At 43.3% G+C, this 19,456-nt stretch overlaps 1 protein-coding gene across 3 annotated transcripts in view; it reads left to right on the top strand.

Moving 5' to 3' along the window:
- The first annotated feature begins 383 nt into the window (after positions 1-383).
- LOC139539472 (ubiquitin carboxyl-terminal hydrolase 13-like) overlaps positions 384-19,456 on the top strand; it is a 46,162-nt gene continuing 27,089 nt past the window's right edge. For 2 of the 3 annotated variants that reach the window (XM_071342447.1, XM_071342446.1), the window contains exons 1-9: positions 384-756; positions 2,464-2,589; positions 11,077-11,137; positions 13,084-13,205; positions 14,318-14,460; positions 15,964-16,148; positions 17,461-17,555; positions 17,781-17,986; positions 18,342-18,413. In XM_071342447.1, the coding sequence (XP_071198548.1) occupies positions 646-756; positions 2,464-2,589; positions 11,077-11,137; positions 13,084-13,205; positions 14,318-14,460; positions 15,964-16,148; positions 17,461-17,555; positions 17,781-17,986; positions 18,342-18,413 (1,121 nt within the window). In that variant the 5' untranslated portion in view covers positions 384-645. Of the gene's footprint in view, positions 757-2,463; positions 2,590-11,076; positions 11,138-13,083; positions 13,206-14,317; positions 14,461-15,963; positions 16,149-17,460; positions 17,556-17,780; positions 17,987-18,341; positions 18,414-19,456 lie in introns of those variants that run through there. The other variant, XM_071342448.1, reaches the window with a different exon arrangement.

Here is a 19,456-nt window from a genome sequence, read left to right as displayed (position 1 = left end):
ACGACATCCGGGAACTTTTGGCATACTAACTATATCCATACTATGACCAATAAACGTACTATATACTCAATTCACGCCACAAATAGTATGGTTAGTGCTGTTAGTATGAGTATTCGAACATAGCTATGGTCTTCCTAATTCGGTACTACTAAGAAAATACAATTTAAAAAACAAATAAATCCCTACTAGTTTCTACCACACCCTCCCCTCCCCCCAAAACCACTTTAAAAAACAATTTGTAGCCTAATCTAGCATTTCCATTTTAAGTTGAACAGAGAATGGTCCTCAGAAAAACAGTGAGGGGGTGTAGCCATTTGTATGGGTGGTTTTATCAATCAAGTGTGTAGGACCCCTCGTTTGAGTCAAACCGTTCAGTGCGTGACTGCGCCTACGGTAAATACAGCGATATAATTCTTAAGCAACAGACATACGCAATTGGAAAGAGATGATTGATTACATGTTTATAGAGGATAGCTTTCGCATAAAATAAAAATGACTTCCCCCTCCGTTATATTTCCAGCGTCATATCCCTCGCCGCTGGAGGAATGTCGAGACCGAATGATTTAAAAATAGCATCATCTCTCCTCTGACAGCCTTCTCTAGTGACTCCCTTAGCATTGTGGTGCGAGAAGCAGGAATGCGAAGATGGCTGCAGATTTAGGAGAGCTGCTTGTCCCTTATATGCCCACCATCAGAGTTCCCAGAACTGGAGACAGGGTTTTCAAGAGCGAATGTGCCTTTTCCTACGATTCTCCCGTAAGTGTCTCCCCGTATTATGGGGTGTTTGTGTGTTCCAAGCTGTCCTTACTCATCCCGTAAAATGCCCTAACACACGTGAATAGCTGCGCAGTTTTGTGGCAGGATCTGGGGCTTCCATTGCCACCATTCTCTTGAGCTTGAAAAAAATAAATAATTAAATGTTGTTTACATCCCGTGGAATGGTATTTCCTTTGTGAAATTGTACTTGTTCACTGTGCGCCTGTCTACTGTTTTGTCAATATAATTAATGACACCTACGTGGGGTTGGACTGTGTTTTGGTGCTTTACATTATTTTGTGTCCCCTATTTCTGCATTTCAGGCTACACACTGAAGCTGAGTTGTTTCAGTGTGTTTTTTGTTGTTGTATTGAAAGCATGACTCACCAGCCACATGTAAAATCACTAGAATAATGTTATATTGATATGGGAGCTATTTCTAACGGGGTTTTTTTTGTATTAGAGAAAATAATATCTTAGATTTTTTTTGGGGGGTCCGGTATTTTATTTCAATGTGATTGACTTGCCATCTGCAACAACTTCACGAGACCGATTAACTGAAACGCACGCGCGCTATTACAAACTGTTGGAGTTTGAGGTTACCATGTGTTGGGCTTTTAGGACCAACTATTCACACGTTTTTTTGTTGTTGTTGATGAGAAAACATATTTTATAACCTATAATTGCTCAACTGAAACCATTTTAAAGGTGAGTGACTCAGCTGTCTGGAGTTCATCATGTCAGACTGAAGACTGACAAGTTGGTTATTTTTATCCCAGCGCGGTTGAAGATCGTGTGTAACTCAGCGTTTCAAAGTTTCATCAGGGCCTATTGGCCTACTCCGAATTGCAGATTTTGGTTAGTATAGAGGGTTATTTGTGTGATATTTTTTTTAAACCTCCGTCGTTAAGTGTAGGAAAGAGGATCCTGTAGGCCTGTGCCTCGAAGGTGGTTGAGTGTCAGTTGATCAAGGCATAAGTTACACGAACACGTGAAATTACTTTGATACTCTGTGGCAGCTTCTGTTTGAATGGTGGTAGGCAATTACAGTTAAACTATTTGCAGTCTACAAAAGCCGTACTGGAGTTACACTGTTTCAAACATGAACCCATATTGTAGACATATTTCAGAAAATAACGTCCTAAATGCAAGACCATGTCTGCTTTAGCCTACATGAAAATCACATGATAGAATCCACCTGCCACAAGTGTGTGTGTCACTGGCAATGACATTTTATTGGCACAACCCTGCTGACAAATCCCAAAATACTGAAATTCCAATATCCTGGAAACTGTGACATCATTTGCGCAGTCCTCTATTGACCCCAAACGTCTTTACACCTTGGGGAAAAACAATCATAATATAGAATGCACTCAATATAGAATGCAGTCAAAACGGAGAAAATTTCAATTTCCATGTACTGCCCTGTATCTCATTTATTCATGAGTTCTATCTGGTGAGTTACCATTAGAGACTCACCCAAACATTGGTATTTTCGTGTGTGTGGGGGGATGCTTATCTGAAGTTCAGATTGTTAAATCACCTCACTTGACTTTGTTATGACAAATACACATCATTGTTCCTTATACATGTGCTACCTCGTGTGTGTGTGTGTGTGTGTGTGTGTGTGTGTGTGTGTGTGTGTGTGTGTGTGTGTGTGTGTGTGTGCCTTGCATGTTGTTCACCACATGTTGTTTTTGTTCACAGGAGTCTGAGGGAGGATTGTATGTGTGTATGAACACATTCCTGGGCTTTGGCAGAGAACATGTGGAGAGACATTACCGTAAAACCGGACAGAGTGTTTACATGCTCCTCAAACGGCATGTCAAAGAGGTGAGGGGTCATACCATGTGCTTCTATATTGGTCTACACACCGACAGTGCATAGTGTACGTACATTTGACAAATTATATTATTTAATACTACATGGGACTTACATAGCACTTTTCAACCCAAAGTCGCTTTACAATAGTATTTTATTTTATTTTTATGTAACCTTTATTTAACTAGGCAAGTCAGTTAAGAACAAATTCTTATTTACAATGACTGCCAAACCCGGACGACGCTGGGCCGCCCTATGGAACTCAATCACGTCCAGATGTGATACAGCCTGGATTCAAACCAAGGTCTGTAGTGATGCCTCCTGCACTGAGATGCAGTGCCTTCGACCGCTGCGCCACTCGGTAGCCCAATAGTAGAAACTAAACAAAACACAGAGATCCAAAGCAAGACAACACTACATTAATAGCAGGAAGAAACAAAAACATGGGAAAAAAACCCGAAAGGGAGGGGCTAAAGAATGGAAAGGACTGTGATGTGTCAGTGTATGAGTGAGCAAGCGGTTTTGTGTGTGTGGGAGAGAGTGTGTGAGGGGGGGGCGGGCTTCAAGGGATACTTCAGGAGTCTGATGAACTCGTGCATACCATTTGTATGTCTCTGTGTGCAGTTTGAAGGAAGTTGCTAACTAGCGCTAGTGCAATTTCTAACTAGCGTTATTGCAATGGCTTAAAGTCTATGGGTATCTGCTTTCAGTCACTGTGCTAACGGTAGTTAGCATTGGCTCGCAAAATGAGCTCTAACTTCCTTCATACTGGACACCGAGACATAAAACTGGTATCTACGTGTTCATCTGACTCCATTGCCAAAATCCCAAAGTATCCCTTTAAGGCTAGGCAATGGTGAAGAGCTGGGGCTTTTGGAGGGACTTAAAGATGGTGATGGACTCGGTCCATCACCTGGAAGGAGGGAGTTTCAGAGCTTTGGACTCAGTCACAGGTGGCTGGAGGGAGGTAGTTTCAGAGCTTTGGACTCAGTCACAGGTGGCTGGAGGGAGGGAGTTCCAGACCTTTGAACTCAGTCACAGTGTGCTGGAGGGAGGGAGTTCCAGACCTTTGGACTCAGTCACAGATGACTGGAGGGAGTTCCAGAGCTTTGGACTCAGTCACAGATGGCTGGAGGGAGGGAGTTCCAGACCTTTGGACTCAGTCACAGATGGCTGGAGGGAGGGAGTTCCATAGCTTTGGACTCAGTCAGAGATGGTTGGAGGGAGGGAGTTCCAGAGCTTTGGTGCAACCCTGGAGAAGGCCCTGTCACAAAAGCTCTGGAGCTTGGACCTAGAATGAGACGGTAATAATATTGTTGTGCCATGTTTATTTGTTCTGTTTGTGTGAACGATTTTCCCCTCTTTTCCCTGATTGTTAGTTTTATCGAATCAGTGATATATTGTTATTAGTTGCAAGTACATTAGACTTTGTGTGTTCAATTTTGGCACAAAACATTGAAGGAAAATATATTTTGAGCTGATAAGAGGCTGGCTTGTTTCAACTTCATATTCATCATTTCTAGCACCACATCAACATCAACTTGTGAGAACTGTGCATTTCTATGTTTTGGAGACAAAAAGTTTTTCAGATGACATAATCCGGAAACGCTATTGATATTTTCTGGTACTTTACCAAGCAATGCCTGCTCATAGTTGGTTAAAATCACATTATGCACAGAAGATAATTGTATTTCTTTATTATTTATGCACACCAGGTTATTTTATCCCATTGAGACTAAGGTTTCTTTCACAAGGGAGCACTGCATACACATAATTTACAAAATACTAATATACAAAAATTACAAATACAGTACCAGTCAAAAAATTGGTCACATCTACTCATTGAAGTGTTTTTCTTTGATTTTACTATTTTCTACATTGTAGGATAGTAGTGAAGACATTAAAACTATGAAATAACACATATGTAGTAACCAAAAAAGTGTTAAACAAACCAAAATATATTTTACATTTGAGATTCTTTTTTGCCTTGATGACAGCTTTGCACACTCTTGGCATTCTCTCAACCAGCTTCATGAGGAATGCTTCATGAGGAATACAGTCTTGAAGGAGATCCCACATATGCTGAGCATTTGTTGGCTGCTTTTCCTTCACTCTCAGTCCAACTCATCCCAAACCATCTCAGTTGGGTTGAGGTCGGGTGATTGTGGAGGCCAGGTCATCTGATGCAGCACTCCATCACTCTCCTTCTTGGACAAATAGCCCTTACACAGCCTGGAGGTGTGTTTTGGGTCATTGTCCTGTTGGAAAAACAAATGATAGTCCCACTAAGTGCAAACCAGATGGGATGGCGTATCGCTGCAGAATGCTGTGGTAGCCATGCTGGTTAAGTGTGCCTTGAATTCTACATAAATCACCAACAGTGTCACCAGCAAAACACCCCCACACATCACACCTCCTCCTCCATGCTTCACAGTGGGAACCACACATGCAGAGATCATCCCTTCACCTACTCTGCGTCTCACAATAAAAAATAATAATGAAATATCACATTTACATAAGTATTCAGACCCTTTACTCAGTACTTTGTTGAAGCACCATGGGCAACAATTACAGCATCAAGTCTTCTTGGGTACGACGCTACAAGTTTTGGCGCACCTGTATTTGGGGAGTTCGTCCCATTCTCTGCAGATCCTCTCAAGCTCTGTCAGGTTAGATGGGGAGCGTTGCTGCACAGCTTTTTCAGGTCTCTCAGAGATGTTCGATCGGTTTCAGGTCCGGGCTCTGGCTGGGCCATTCAAGGACATTCAGAGACTTGTCCCGAAGCCACTCCTACGTTGTCTTGGCTGTGTGCTTAGGGTTGTTGTCCTGTTGGAAGGTGAACCTTCGTCCCAGTTGGAGGTCCTGAGCGCTCTGGAGCAGGTTTTCATCAAGGATCTCTCTTTACATTGCTCCGTTCAACTTTGCCCCGATCCTGATTAGTCCCCCAGTCCCTGCCGCTGGAAAACATCCCCACAGCATGATGCTGCCACCACCATGCTTCACCATAGGGATGGTGCCAGGTTTCCTCCAGACATGACACTTGGCATTCAGGCCAGAGTTCAATCTTGTTTGTCATGGTCCGACAGTCCTTTAGGTTCCTTTTGGCAAACTCCGTGCGGGCTGTCATGTGCCTTTTACTGAGGAGTGTCTTCTGTCTGGCCACTACCATAAAGGCCTGATTGGTGGAGTGCTGCAGAGAAGGTTCTCCCATCTCCACAGAGGAACTCTGAAGCTCTGTCAGAGTGACCATTGGGTACTTTGTCACCTCCCTGACCAAGGCCCTTCTCCCTCGATTGCTCAGTTTGGCCGGGCGTCCAGCTCTAGGAAGAGTCTTGGTGGTTATAAACTTCATCCATTTAAGAATGATGGAGGCCACTGTGTTCTTGGGGACCTTCGATAATGCCCCCCAAAAATTTGATACCCTTCCCCATATCTGTGCCTTGACACAATCCTGTCTCGGAGCTCTACGGACAATTCCTTCAACCTCATTGCTTGGTTTTTGCTCTGACATGCTCTGCCACCTGTGGGACCTTATATAGACACTATGCATTTCCAAATCATGTCCAAACAATTGAATTTACCACAGGTGGACTTCAATCAAGTTGTAGAGACATCTCAAGGATGATCAAGGGAAACAGGATGCACCTGAGCTCAATTTCAAGTCTCATAGCAAAGGGTCTGAATTCATATTTAAATAAGGTATTTCTGTATTTTATTTTTTTAATACATTTGCAAAAATGTCTACATTTGTTTTTGTTTTGTCATTATGGGGTATTGTGTGTAGGTTGCTGAGGAATTTTTATTTATTTAATCTATTTTAGAATAAGACTGCAACGTAACAAAATGTGGAAAAGTCAAGTGGTCTGAATACTTTCCGAAGGCACTGTATGTTGATTTTGCAGTAGTGCTGGAGAGCATGAATACAAAGTAGAACATTTTTTAAATTTCCCTTTAACTAATGGTTTCTGTTCACTAATTCATTTGGAAGTTCCCTAACTTCAGATTTGTTTTGGTTCAACCATTTGTTTGGTGGTATGGCACTGTAACCACAACATTTATGGTGAAATTTAAATTTAGTCAGTGATGGATCATCAAATCAAATGTTTATTCGTCATGTGCACAGCATACAGGGATTTCAGTGAATAATCTTTGAGTCATCTGCACTTTGCATAGGCCTATACCGTAGTAATAAGTTAGAATTGCACAGTTGGGTTGGGAATAGGAAGACCTCAAGCCTGCACTCTAGGATGCGTTATTCAAATCATATTATTGTAATACTACAGATAGATTTACATCACATCCTGACACAAAAGCTTCAAAATAGGTAGCAACCTGTTTATTATTTATATATTATCACTTATCATACCGTCATGGCCACCTAATCATCCTCAGCTTCCAATTGGCTCACTCATCCCTCTTCTCCTATTATTCCACAGGTCGTTGCTGTAAATGAGAATGTGTTCTCAGTCAACTTACCTGGTAAAATAAGGGTAAAATAAAATATAAATATAAAATATCACTCACTTGCCCTGACAAATGGATCTAGCCAAGTAGATCTTCCCTACGTCTCCCAGCAACATAACAATCCAGATCAGAATGCTGTTTTCTGTTCTGTTTACAATCGAGTAAGGAAACTGCATGTTCAGTTTAAAATTAAAATTAAAACAACCTTAGCTGCCACCGTTTCCGTTCGGTCAAAATTGACCCCCAGATAAGTGCATCTATTTTCATGCCTGGATCTGTCCAGAAACAGCTGTCCTCATTCCACCGGCTCCTGTTTCTGTTGTTTTCCCATGATGCTAGTTAGTCCCAGAGTTCATTCTTCGTGTCTGTTCGATGTGTTGATGGGAGTCGGTCTGAACTCGATTTGGATCAGATGGATCCAGTCAGTTCACAGTGAATGGTCTTGTAACCCTAGCTAGCAATTTGACATATTCACAGTCTACTGACTCTACTCTATGGAGTGTATTAAGGACATGGTTCCGGTATTTATTCATATACTGTTATATTTGACGTTTTGTCAGCCAGCACTAACTAGGCTGTTGTATTAGTGTTGGGGAAAAAATGACTGTAAATATACCAAAACTGTTTTAGTAGTATATACAGTGGGGAGAACAAGTATTTGATACACTGCCGATTTTGCAGGTTTTCCTACTTACAAAGCATGTAGAGGTCTGTAATTTTTATCATAGGTACACTTCAACTGTGAGAGACGGAATCTAAAACAAAAATCCAGAAAATCACATTGTATGATTTTTAAGTAATTCATTTGCATTTTATTGCATGACATAAGTATTTGATCACCTACCAACCAGTAAGAATTCCGGCTCTCACAGACCTGGTAGTTTTTCTTTAAGAAGCCCTCCTGTTCTCCACTCATTACCTGTATTAACTGCACCTGTTTGAACTCGTTACCTGTATAAAAGACACCTGTCCACACACTCAATCAAACAGACTCCAACCTCTCCACAATGGCCAAGACCAGAGAGCTGTGTAAGGACATCAAGGCTAAAATTGTAGACCTGCACAAGGCTGGGATGGGCTACAGGACAATAGGCAAGCAGCTTGGTGAGAAGGCAACAACTGTTGGCGCAATTATTAGAAAATAGAAGAAAATAGAAGAAGTTCAAGATGATGGTCAATCACCCTCGGTCTGGGGCTCCATGCAAGATCTCACCTCGTGGGGCATCAATGATCATGAGGAAGGTGAGGGATCAGCCCAGAACTACACGGCAGGACCTGGTCAATGACCTGAAGAGAGCTGGGACCACAGTCTCAAAGAAAACCATTAGTAACACACTACGCCGTCATGGATTAAAATCCTGCAGCGCACACAAGGTCCCCCTGCTCAAGCAGGCGCATGTCCAGGCCCGTCTGAAGTTTGCCAATGACCATCTGGATGATCCAGAGGAGGAATGGGAGAAGGTCATGTGGTCTGATGATTCAAAAATAGAGCTTTTTGGTCTAAACTCCACCTGCCGTGTTTGGAGGAAGAAGAAGGATGAGTACAACCCCAAGAACACCATCCCAACCGTGAAGCATGGAGGTGGAAACATCATTCTTTGGGGATGCTTTTCTGCAAAGGGGACAGGACGACTGCACCGTATTGAGGGGAGGATGGATGGGGCCATGTATTGCGAGATCTTAGCCAACAACCTCCTTCCCTCAGTAAGAGCATTGATGATGGGTCGTGGCTGGGTCTTCCAGCATGACAACGACCCGAAACACACAGCCAGGGCAACTAAGGAGTGGCTCCGTAAGAAGTATCTCAAGGTCCTGGAGTGGCCTAGCCAGTCTCCAGACCTGAACCCAATAGAAAATCTTTGGAGGGAGCTGAAAGTCCGTATTGCCCAGCGACAGCCCCGAAACCTGAAGGATCTGGAGAAGGTCTGTATGGAGGAGTGGGCCAAAATCCCTGCTGCAGTGTGTGCAAACCTGGTCAAGAACTACAGGAAACGTATGATCTCTGTAATTGCAAACAAAGGATTCAGTACCAAATATTAAGTTCTGCTTTTCTGATGTATCAAATACTTATGTCATGCAATAAAATGCTAATTAATTACTTAAAAATCATACAATGTGATTTTCGGGATTTTTGTTTTAGATTCCGTCTCTCACAGTTGAAGTGTACCTATGATAAAAATTACAGACCTCTACATGCTTTGTAAGTAGGAAAACCTGCAAAATCGGCAGTGTATCAAATACTTGTTCTCCCCACTGTAGGTAACCATTTTGTATTTTAGAAAACTATAGTAGTTTCATGGCTTGCTACCGCTGTCTTTGAGAATAGGCCATTTTTAAGAGATATATTTGCTTGATATACAGTGGGGAGAACAAGTATTTGATACACTGCCGATTTTGCAGGTTTTCCTACTTACAAAGCATGTAGAGGTCTGTCATTTTTATCATAGGTACACTTCAACTGTGAGAGACGGAATCTAAAACAAAAATCCTGAAAATCACATTGTATGATTTTTAAGTAATTAATTAGCATTTTATTGCATGACATAAGTATTTGATACATCAGAAAAGCAGAACTTAATATTTAGTACAGAAACTTTTGTTTGCAATTACAGAGATCATACATTTCCTGTAGTTCTTGACCAGGTTTGCACGCACTGCAGCAGGGATTTTGGCCTACTCCTCCATACAGACCTTCTCCAGATCCTTCACGTTTCGGGGCTGTCGCTGGGCAATACGGACTTTCAGCTCCCTCCAAAAATGTTCTATTGGGTTCAGGTCTGGAGACTGGCTAGGCCACTCCAGGACCTTGAGATGCTTCTTACGGAGCCACTCCTTAGTTACCATGGTTGTGTGTTTCAGGTCGTTGTCATGCTGGAAGACCCAGCCACGACCCATCTTCAATGCTCTTACTGAGGGAAGGAGGTTGTTGGCCAAGATCTCACGATACATGGCCCCATCCATCCTCCCCTCAATACGGTGCAGTCGTCCTGTCCCCTTTGCAGAAAAGCATCCCCAAAGAATGATGTTTCCACCTCCGTGCTTCACGGTTGGGATGGTGTTCTTGGGGTTGTACTCATCCTTCTTCTTCCTCCAAACACGGCGAGTGGAGTTTAGACCAAAAAGCTCTATTTTTGTCTCATCAGACCACATGACCTTCTCCCATTCCTCCTCTGGATCATCCAGATGGTCATTGGCAAACTTCAGACGGGCCTGGACATGCGCTGGCTTGAGCAGGGGGACCTTATGTGCGCTGCAGGATTTTAATCCATGACGGCGTAGTGTGTTACTAATGGTTTTCTTTGAGACTGTGGTCCCAGCTCTCTTCATGTCATTGACCAGGTCCTGCCATGTAGTTCTGGGCTGATCCCTCACCTTCCTCATGATCATTGATGCCCCACGAGGTGAGATCTTGCATGGAGCCCCAGACCGAGGGTGATTGACCGTCATCTTGAACTTCTTCCATTTTCTAATAATTGCGCCAACAGTTGTTGCCTTCTCACCAAGCTGCTTGCCTATTGTCTTGTAGCACATCCCAGCCTTGTGCAGGTCTACAATTTTATCCCTGATGTCCTTACACAGCTCTCTGGTCTTGGCCATTGTGGAGAGGTTGGAGTCTGTTTGATTGAGTGTGTGGACAGGTGTCTTTTATACAGGTAACAAGTTCAAACAGGTGCAGTTAATACAGGTAATGAGTGGAGAACAGGAGGGCGTCTTAAAGAAAAACTAACAGGTCTGTGAGAGCCGGAATTCTTACTGGTTGGTAGGTGATCAAATACTTATGTCATGCAATAAAATGCTAATTAATTACTTAAAAATCATACAATGTGATATTCAGGATTTTTGTTTTAGATTCCGTCTCTCACAGTTTAAGTGTACCTATGATAAAAATTACAGACCTCTACATGCTTTGTAAGTAGGAAAACCTGCAAAATCGGCAGTGTATCAAATACTTGTTCTCCCCACTGTATATATAGCTTTATACGACATATTTTGCTCCGTTAATAACCTTTCTACCTGTTAACTTGTTTCCCACAGAAAGCCACAGGTTCCGCAGGAGGCGCCATCTCCAGAAGAAGAAATGGCAGAGTGTTCCTGGGTAAGTCTGATATTGTCCTGAAAATATCCTCAAGGGGAGTTCCCCTTAAACTCAGTCTCCTTATGGGTTATTTACAGTACAGTCACATTTCTCTCAGTAGTCTGTTTGTCAGCCCATCTTGAAGAGAAGGACAAGACTCTCCCATCCTTTACTATAGGCCGACATTTCCCCCTTTCTAATGCGATTATTAGGGGAAATTGTCTGTCATCGTGTCATGCTGTTATTGTTTTTATTTGGTTATATGGTGGTTGCCCTACACTGGCCATACATTCTCTGGCCTAAAGTGACATATTCCCATGTCCAGAGCCCGAGGCCTGGCCCCCCCATTCCTTTCCTGCCAGGCACCTCTAAATTTAGCTAATTTATTCGTATATGCAGTTAGTAACCATTCTAAATCCAAAGTGCCACATGCCCGGCTTGGTCTACTCTCCTCCTACACGGGGGTTGGTTTACAGTGGGCCGCACCTGCCTGTCGCTCGGCTGTCCTCAGCTGTTGTGCCCCGTCATCTCCCCCGGCCATCGGCCACAATAATACGGGTAAGGGAGGGCCAGGTGGTGGATTCTCCTCTCGCGCTAGTGTTATTTAAATAATCAACGCTCGCTAGTTACCTCCCCTGTTTATCTGCCCCTGTAACATTCCCTTACCCTCCATTCCCTTATCTCCCATTATCCACTAAAGCTGTGTAGCCGGCCACTTCAGTACCTTGCCTCGGTGTAGCCAGAAGCACCAGGCTACAAGCTTCACTCTCCCATTATTGGACATGCTGGATTGTTGTCTTTTCACTCTGCAGGCCTGGACACAGAGGTTCTTCCAGCCTGATGTGAACTGTATCCTCCCTCCCTCCCTCCTTTCCAATCTCCTCTCCACTTTGATGGCCATTGGAACCCAAGCTAAAGCTCAATGTTGCTTTGGCATTTCCATACCAGCCAGCAGCCCACACGTCATCATGTAACTAGAGGCTTCTTAACAAAAGCCATAGAGGAGAGAGGACTAGGGTTGAAAAAGAGGGGACCAATGTACGCAGTAACATTTTCTGGCTACTTACTATATGACTCAACGATTCGTCATCAATTCTTTTAACGTAACATTATCTGGCTACTTACTACATGACTCAACGATTCGTCATCAATTCTTTTAACGTAACATTATCTGGCTACTTACTACATAACTCAACGATTCGTCATGAATTATTTTAATGTTCTGGACATCGTAGAAACAATAGGGGACACAATTAATTTGATTCAAGGTTCTACAAGTGCTGTCTGAAAGTCCCAAATGCATGTCAAACATGTTTTGACTTGTCGTCAATTATGCCTTGATGAGTTTTCTATTACATTCTTGACATTCTATTGTGAAATTGTTAAACGAGGACTTTGCATCCTACTACTCTCAGTAGAACTCAACAGTTCAGCATAGAGAGGTCCAGAGCACACCCGTCTTTCTTACTAATGTACTCTTTAGTTGGGATTTTAACATACAGTAATATTCACCTGACCCTAGACCTCATTAAACAATTGGATCTTTTGACCCTTGTTGACAAGGGATATTTATATTACATTTGACCTCTGTTCTGCAGCTGTGACTTCTAACCCTAAACCTCAAGTCTGGGTTAACCTCACTGGATGTATACTGTATCTTATCAAGCCAGCTAACATGGAAGCTCAAATATTCAAGAAATACATACACACCCCATTTATTATTGGATAACGCACCTTTCAATTACCTTCTAACAAATCACATGATCTCAGAAATGCATTAGATAACCTGAAACAACTAACATATTCTAATTGGATGCTTTTCCAGAATTGATGTGAGTATTTGATTCTGTCATCTCACTTTTTTCCTATCTAGCCAAGACAAATGCTCAGTGAAAGGCCAATCAAGTGTATGAATCAGTCACTGTTTCATGGGAACTGAATGTTGACGTCTGCTTCCTCTCTCTCAGATTTAGAACTAAACCGTGATTTTAACGGGGATGAGTATGAGTGTGAAGACGAGGCCAAGCTCGTCATATTCCCAGACCACTTCGAGATCCCCTTACCAAATATTGAGGAGTTGCCTGCACTGGTCAGTGAGTGTGTACCCATGCCCTCTGTGTGCCATGCATGCTGAATGGAAACAGTGGATCACGTACCGCCCTTCTCGCCATTTGCCTTTTCCAGTGCAGTGCTTCCTTATCCTGTTTTTAGTTGTTGTATGCCATAGGTGTCCTGTGCTTCTTTTTTTTTTTTGGGGGGGGGGGCATCCTGTGTTAATGGTTTGTTAATCGCAGGGTCTAATTGTTGTGAAAGCCTTTGTGTGCATGTGTACCACTGGTTGTGTTAATCATATGCCGATGTACATCTATTATAATGGGCAGGACAGTAGCTTAGTAGTAGTAGTAGTGACATCACAGTCTGATCTGATTATTCTAACCAATGACCAGTCATCTTTTATTTCCATACATATCCTCCTACTTTGAAGGGGTAAGTGTGGTAAGCTATAGTCTAGACGATACTATCAGCCAATCAGGGCTGTGTATGTAAATATATGTAAATTTGTATTGATACGCCCACATGATCAGACCGAGCATTTCAATGGCAAAAGGAGGCTCGGGGTTATGTTAATAAATTATTTTTATGAAATAAACGCACAGCCTGAGTTATTAGACATATAGTGATGATTTAAAATAAAAAGACTGCATGGGGGCTTTAAAAGTTACATTATTTGGTGTTATTACCTTATCCTCTGTTACAGGCTTACTCTGCTATCGGTGCTAGTAAAATAGACAAATCAGTGAGGAACTACAGTGATACTCTATTATATAATTATCTTAGTTTCAGGAACATATTTATTGTCTCTTTTCCTCACTGATCTACCTGGAATCAGGTTATCTATCCTCCTGTATGCACCACAGTCCTAGACCTGTTACCATAGCTACCCCCAGAAAAATCACAATGGAAAAAAATATATATTAAGGAAATTGAAAAAAGATTTTTCTCACAAAAGTAGTGCACTGGGCCATTAATAGTCCTGTAATAGAGGACAGATAGAGCCGTCTCCAACGCAAACAGAAATGTCCCCCCCCCCATCAACAAAAACATTCTCGGCACCCCCAAACTACTACTAGTCTTATGTCAGTGAAACACATCTCCTCAATCAGTAGGTCTAATGGCTCCTGTGTGTCCTGTGACTCCCAGGTGACAATAGCCTGTGATGCCGTGCTCAACGCTGCGTCAGCCTACAAAAAGCAGGAGTCTGACTCCTGGGACGAGGAGATCCAGGTGTCCAAACATGCCAGGAGTCTCCGACAGCAGGACAACGGAGTGAGAATCCCACCCAGGTAACAGCCCACTGATTGGACTGACAAGAGTTACGCAATGATTTAGGAAACACCAATATTGTGGACATTGGCTTCAGAACACCTGACGTCTCTGTCAACCTCTAGAGAATATGTATGTCTACAGTGTCATATCATTTTGTGTTACTTCTGCTGTTGTGTTGCTGCTAGTTTGTGGGTCCTCCTGTGTTTCTTGTATGGTTTCGGTGGTTGTTCTGGATTACTTAAGCTACTTGTGTGTCCCTCCACCTTACTTGTCGGTGTCACGCCCTGACCGTAGAGATCCCTGTTTATTCTCTATATTTTGGTTAGATCAGGGTGTGACTAGGGTGGGTACTCTAGTTTTTGTATATCTATGTTTTCTTTTTCTTTGTTGGCCTAGTATGGTTCCCAATCAGAGGCTCTATCGTTGTCTCTGATTGGGGATCATACTTAGGCAGCCCTTTTTCCCACCTTCAGTTGTGGGATCTTGTCTTTGTTTGGTGGCATGTATTTTGCACGACGAAGCTTTTGGTTCGTTGTGTTGTTTATTGTTGTTTTTTTCCAATTTTTTTATTTTTTCCACATTTAAATAAAGTATGATGAACCCAAATCACGCTGCGCCTTGGTCTACCCTTAATGACGAACGTTACAGTCGGATTCTGATCCCATATTAAGGAATCTCTCCTTTACCATGGTCGATTGGTATATTCCCGTGGACAGACACACAAAATAACCCCAAGCAGACAACAATCACAGACAGACACTAAATATAACCCCAAGCAGACAACAATCACAGATAGACACCTATGTGCAGCTGCATCACTCGGAGGTGCACAAAACATGATTGGACACACCAGAGCAACTCACCAGCTATTTTCTTAAGTGTCTGAAACCAAGTTACTCTGTAATGTGTCTTAGGTATCTGAAGCCAAGTTACTCTGTAATGTGTCTTAGGTATCTGAAGCCAAGTTACTCTGTAATGTGTCTTAGGTATCTGAAGCCAAGTTACTCTGTAATGTGTCTTAGGTATCTGAAGCCAAGTTACTCTGTAATGTGTCTTAGGTATCTGAAGCCAAGTTACTCTGTAATGTGTCTTAGGTATCTGAAGCCAAGTTACTCTAACGTTACAGAGGCTTCTGTGTAACATGGAGGTTACTCTTATTATTTACATGTAGCGTTAAGAAGCACTAGCGTTAAGAAGCACTAGCGTTAAGAAGCACTAGCGTTAAGGAGTGTTTTATAATGAGAAACAGTAACACAAAAGTCTGTCTTACTCTGTTCATTGAACATAATTCATGTCAATCAATTAACTCCAATGAGAGAGAATGCTTTTTGGCCATTCTTGACATATTTTGTCCAAAAAGAGAAACGACACTGAACAAATGTAATAAGAGCTAATCTATTTATCAACATGTGATATGACTCTGTGAATGTTTATCAACATGTGATATGACTCTGTGAATGTTTATCAACATGTGATATGACCCTGTGAATGTTTTCCCCCTGTCCCTTCTCTCCTGTCAGTGGTTGGAAATGTCAAAAGTGTGAGATGAGAGAGAACCTGTGGCTGAACCTGACGGACGGAGCGGTGCTTTGTGGGAAGTGGTTCTTCGACGGTGCTGGAGGAAACGGACACGCCCTGGACCACTACAAAGACACCAACTTCCCCCTGGCAGTCAAATTGGACAACATCACTGCAGATGGAGCAGGTCAGTTCCCACTTCCTCTGGCAGTCAAACAGGACAACATCACCGCAGATGGAGCAGGTCAGTACCCACTTCCTCTGGCAGTCAAACAAGACAATATCACCGCAGATAGAGCAGGTCAGTTCCCACTTCCTCTGGCAGTCAAACAGGACACCATCACCGCAGATGGAGTAGGTCAGTTCCCACTTCCTCTGGCAGTCAAACTGGACAACATCACTGCAGATGGAGAAGGTCAGTACCCACTTCCTCTGGCAGTCAAACTGGACAATATCACCGCAGATGGAGCAGGTCAGTACCCACTTCCTCTGGCAGTCAAACTGGACAATATCACCGCAGATGGAGCAGGTCAGTACCCACTTCCTCTGGCAGTCAAACTGGACAACATCACTGCAGATGGAGCAGGTCAGTACCCACTTCCTCTGGCAGTCAAACAGGACAACATCACCGCAGATGGAGCAGGTCAGTACCCACTTCCTCTGGCAGTCAAACAGGACAACATCACTGCAGATGGAGCAGGTCAGTACCCACTTCCTCTGGCAGTCAAACAGGACAACATCACCGCAGATGGAGCAGGTCAGTACCCACTTCCTCTGGCAGTCAAACAGGACAACATCACCGCAGATGGAGCAGAGCAGGTCAGTACCCACTTCCTCTGGCATTCAAACTGGACAACATCACCGCAGATGGAGCAGGTCAGTTCCCACTTCCTCTGGCAGTCAAACAAGACAATATCACCGCAGATAGAGCAGGTCAGTACCCACTTCCTCTAGCATTCAAACAGGACAACATCACCGCAGATGGAGCAGGTTAGTTCCCACTTCCTCTGGCAGTCAAACAGGACAATATCACCGCAGATGGAGCAGGTCAGTTCCCACTTCCTCTGGCAGTCAAACAGGACAACATCACCGCAGATGGAGCAGGTCAGTACCCACTTCCATGGCAGTCAAACAGGACATCAGAGCAGGTCAGTGACACATATTGGGCTTCTGTGCTTCTACACCTGCATTACTTGCTGTTTGGGGTTTTAGGCTGGGTTTCTGTACAGCACTTTGTGACATCAGCTGATGTAAGAAGGGCTTTATAAATACATTTGATTAATTGATTGATATTGGGGAAAACATGCAATAATACATTATAAATGCTGATACATTCATCTAACACAATAACGCATTATAACTGGGTTAAACTTTTCCATTGGTAGAAGCATAGAGATCCTATTAAATTCATATTCTATGTATACAAGTATCAACCATCCTATTATATGAAGATGCCTTGGCCCTTGTTTTTTGATGACCAGTAACAACCCCCGTTTCAGATATATATTCATTTGATGAAGAAGAAGCAGTCCTGGACCCTCACATATCCGAACACTTGCAACACTTTGGAATAGACATGCTACAGATGCAGCAGGTAAGTCTCGCCATCGTTGTAGGAAAGATTGAGAAGCTCTCATTTTGTCTGTACTCTACCTGTTTCATAATACGTATCATTTGTGACGCTCAACACACTTTCAAACAGCCACTTCCATTTCACATAGATCAGTGTAAGCCTAGAATAACGTCAACCATGTCAAGATTAATGTGACCCCTTATTTTGAACCTCTACTTCCTCATTTTGTTCCATTGGTTGAAATAGAATGGAACAGAAAATGGCCACCTCAACACAGACAACACAGAGAGCGTTCGGCCTCGGGTCAGCGAGTGGGAGGTGATCCAGGAGTCAGGCATGAAGCTGAAGGCAGTGTATGGCTCAGGTTTCACAGGCATTAAGAACTTGGGTAACAGCTGCTACCTGGGCACCACCATGCAGGTCCTCTTCAGCATCCCTGAGTTCCAGAGGGCGTGAGTATAACTAGCATCCGGGAGGGGCGCGTGTGTGTGTGTGTGTGTGTGTGTGTGTGTCTGAGATATAGATAGAGAGGGGGGCCTCCAGAATAGACCAGAGTAAACATACAAAGTCAGGACACTGCGGGGGTCATGTTCAGCCCTCCTACAACAAGACGAATATAGATGCTGATGACGGAAAACTGACTCACTTCACCTAAAGGTGTTATTACGTGGTGATTGCACAACAATACCTACAGTACTGAAAACAGCAGGCTAATACGAGTGGATGACTGTAGTGTTCAATCTCATATTTTCCCTCTTTTACAGTAGCACTGAATGTACTGTCTGGCATCTGCTTTTGAATCTCTAGGTATGTTGGAAATCTACAGAGGATCTATGACTACTCACCTCTTGACCCCACCACGGATTTCAGCACACAAATGTGAGTCAATACACAGTTTGCATAATGTCGCTTATCATCAGTACAGCGTTTTGACCAGGGGTCTGGCCCGCGGGCCCGGGGAGTTTGAGTAAATTATAATGGACCTATACATTTTCAAATAACTGCCCTTCTTCTAGCCCGCAAATTTCCTCTGGCGAACAAAAAAAATCAGCGTGGCCCTCCCACTGAATTTTGAAATCCCGATGTGGCCCTCGAGACAAAATGATCCCCTGGTTTTGTCTCACACCTCCAAACATCTCACCGGTTCACATAATTGCTGACTTGCCGTTAAAAGCCCCTCTATGCCAACTCTGTTTTCTAGCTACACTGTATATACAAAGTATGTGGACACCCCTTCAAATTAGTCGATTTGGCTATTTCAGCCACACCCGTTGCTGACAGGTGTATAAAATCGAGCACACAGCCATGCAATCTCCATAAACAGACATTGGCAGTAGAATGGCCTTACTGAATAGCTCAGTGACTTTCAACGTGGCACCGTCATAGGATGCCACCTTTCCAACATGTCAGTTTGTCAAATGTCTGCCCTGCTAGAGCTGTCCCGGTCAACTCTAAGTGCTGTTATTGTGAAGTGGAAACATCTAGGAGCAACATCGGCTCAGCCGCGAAGTAGTATACCACACAAGCTCACAGAACGGGACCGCTGAGTGCTGAAACTCGTAGCACGTAAAAATCTAACTGTTTGTCGGGAGCTTCATGAAATGTGTTTTCATGGCCGAGAAGCCGTACACAAGCCTCCTAAGATCACCATACACAATGCCAAGCGTTGGCTGGAGTGGTGTAAAGCTGGCCGCCGTTTTCATCTGGTGCAGTGGGCACGTGTTCTCTGGAGTGATACTGTAAATCATGCTTCACCATCTGGCAGTCCGACGGACAAATCTGGGTTTGGCGGATGCCAGGAGAACTCTACCTGCCCCAATGCATATTGGCAACTGTAAAGTTTGGTGGAATAATGGTATTTTTGGGGTGTTTCATGGTTCAGGCTAGGTCCCTTAGTTCCAGTGAAGGGAAGTCTTAATGCT

The sequence above is a fragment of the Salvelinus alpinus genome, chromosome 15, assembly GCF_045679555.1.
Source record: "Salvelinus alpinus chromosome 15, SLU_Salpinus.1, whole genome shotgun sequence".
In the NCBI taxonomy this organism is placed as follows: Eukaryota; Metazoa; Chordata; class Actinopteri; order Salmoniformes; family Salmonidae; genus Salvelinus; species Salvelinus alpinus.
The sequence above is the reverse complement of the archived record's forward strand: the minus strand, read 5'-3'. Positions and strand labels throughout refer to the sequence as shown.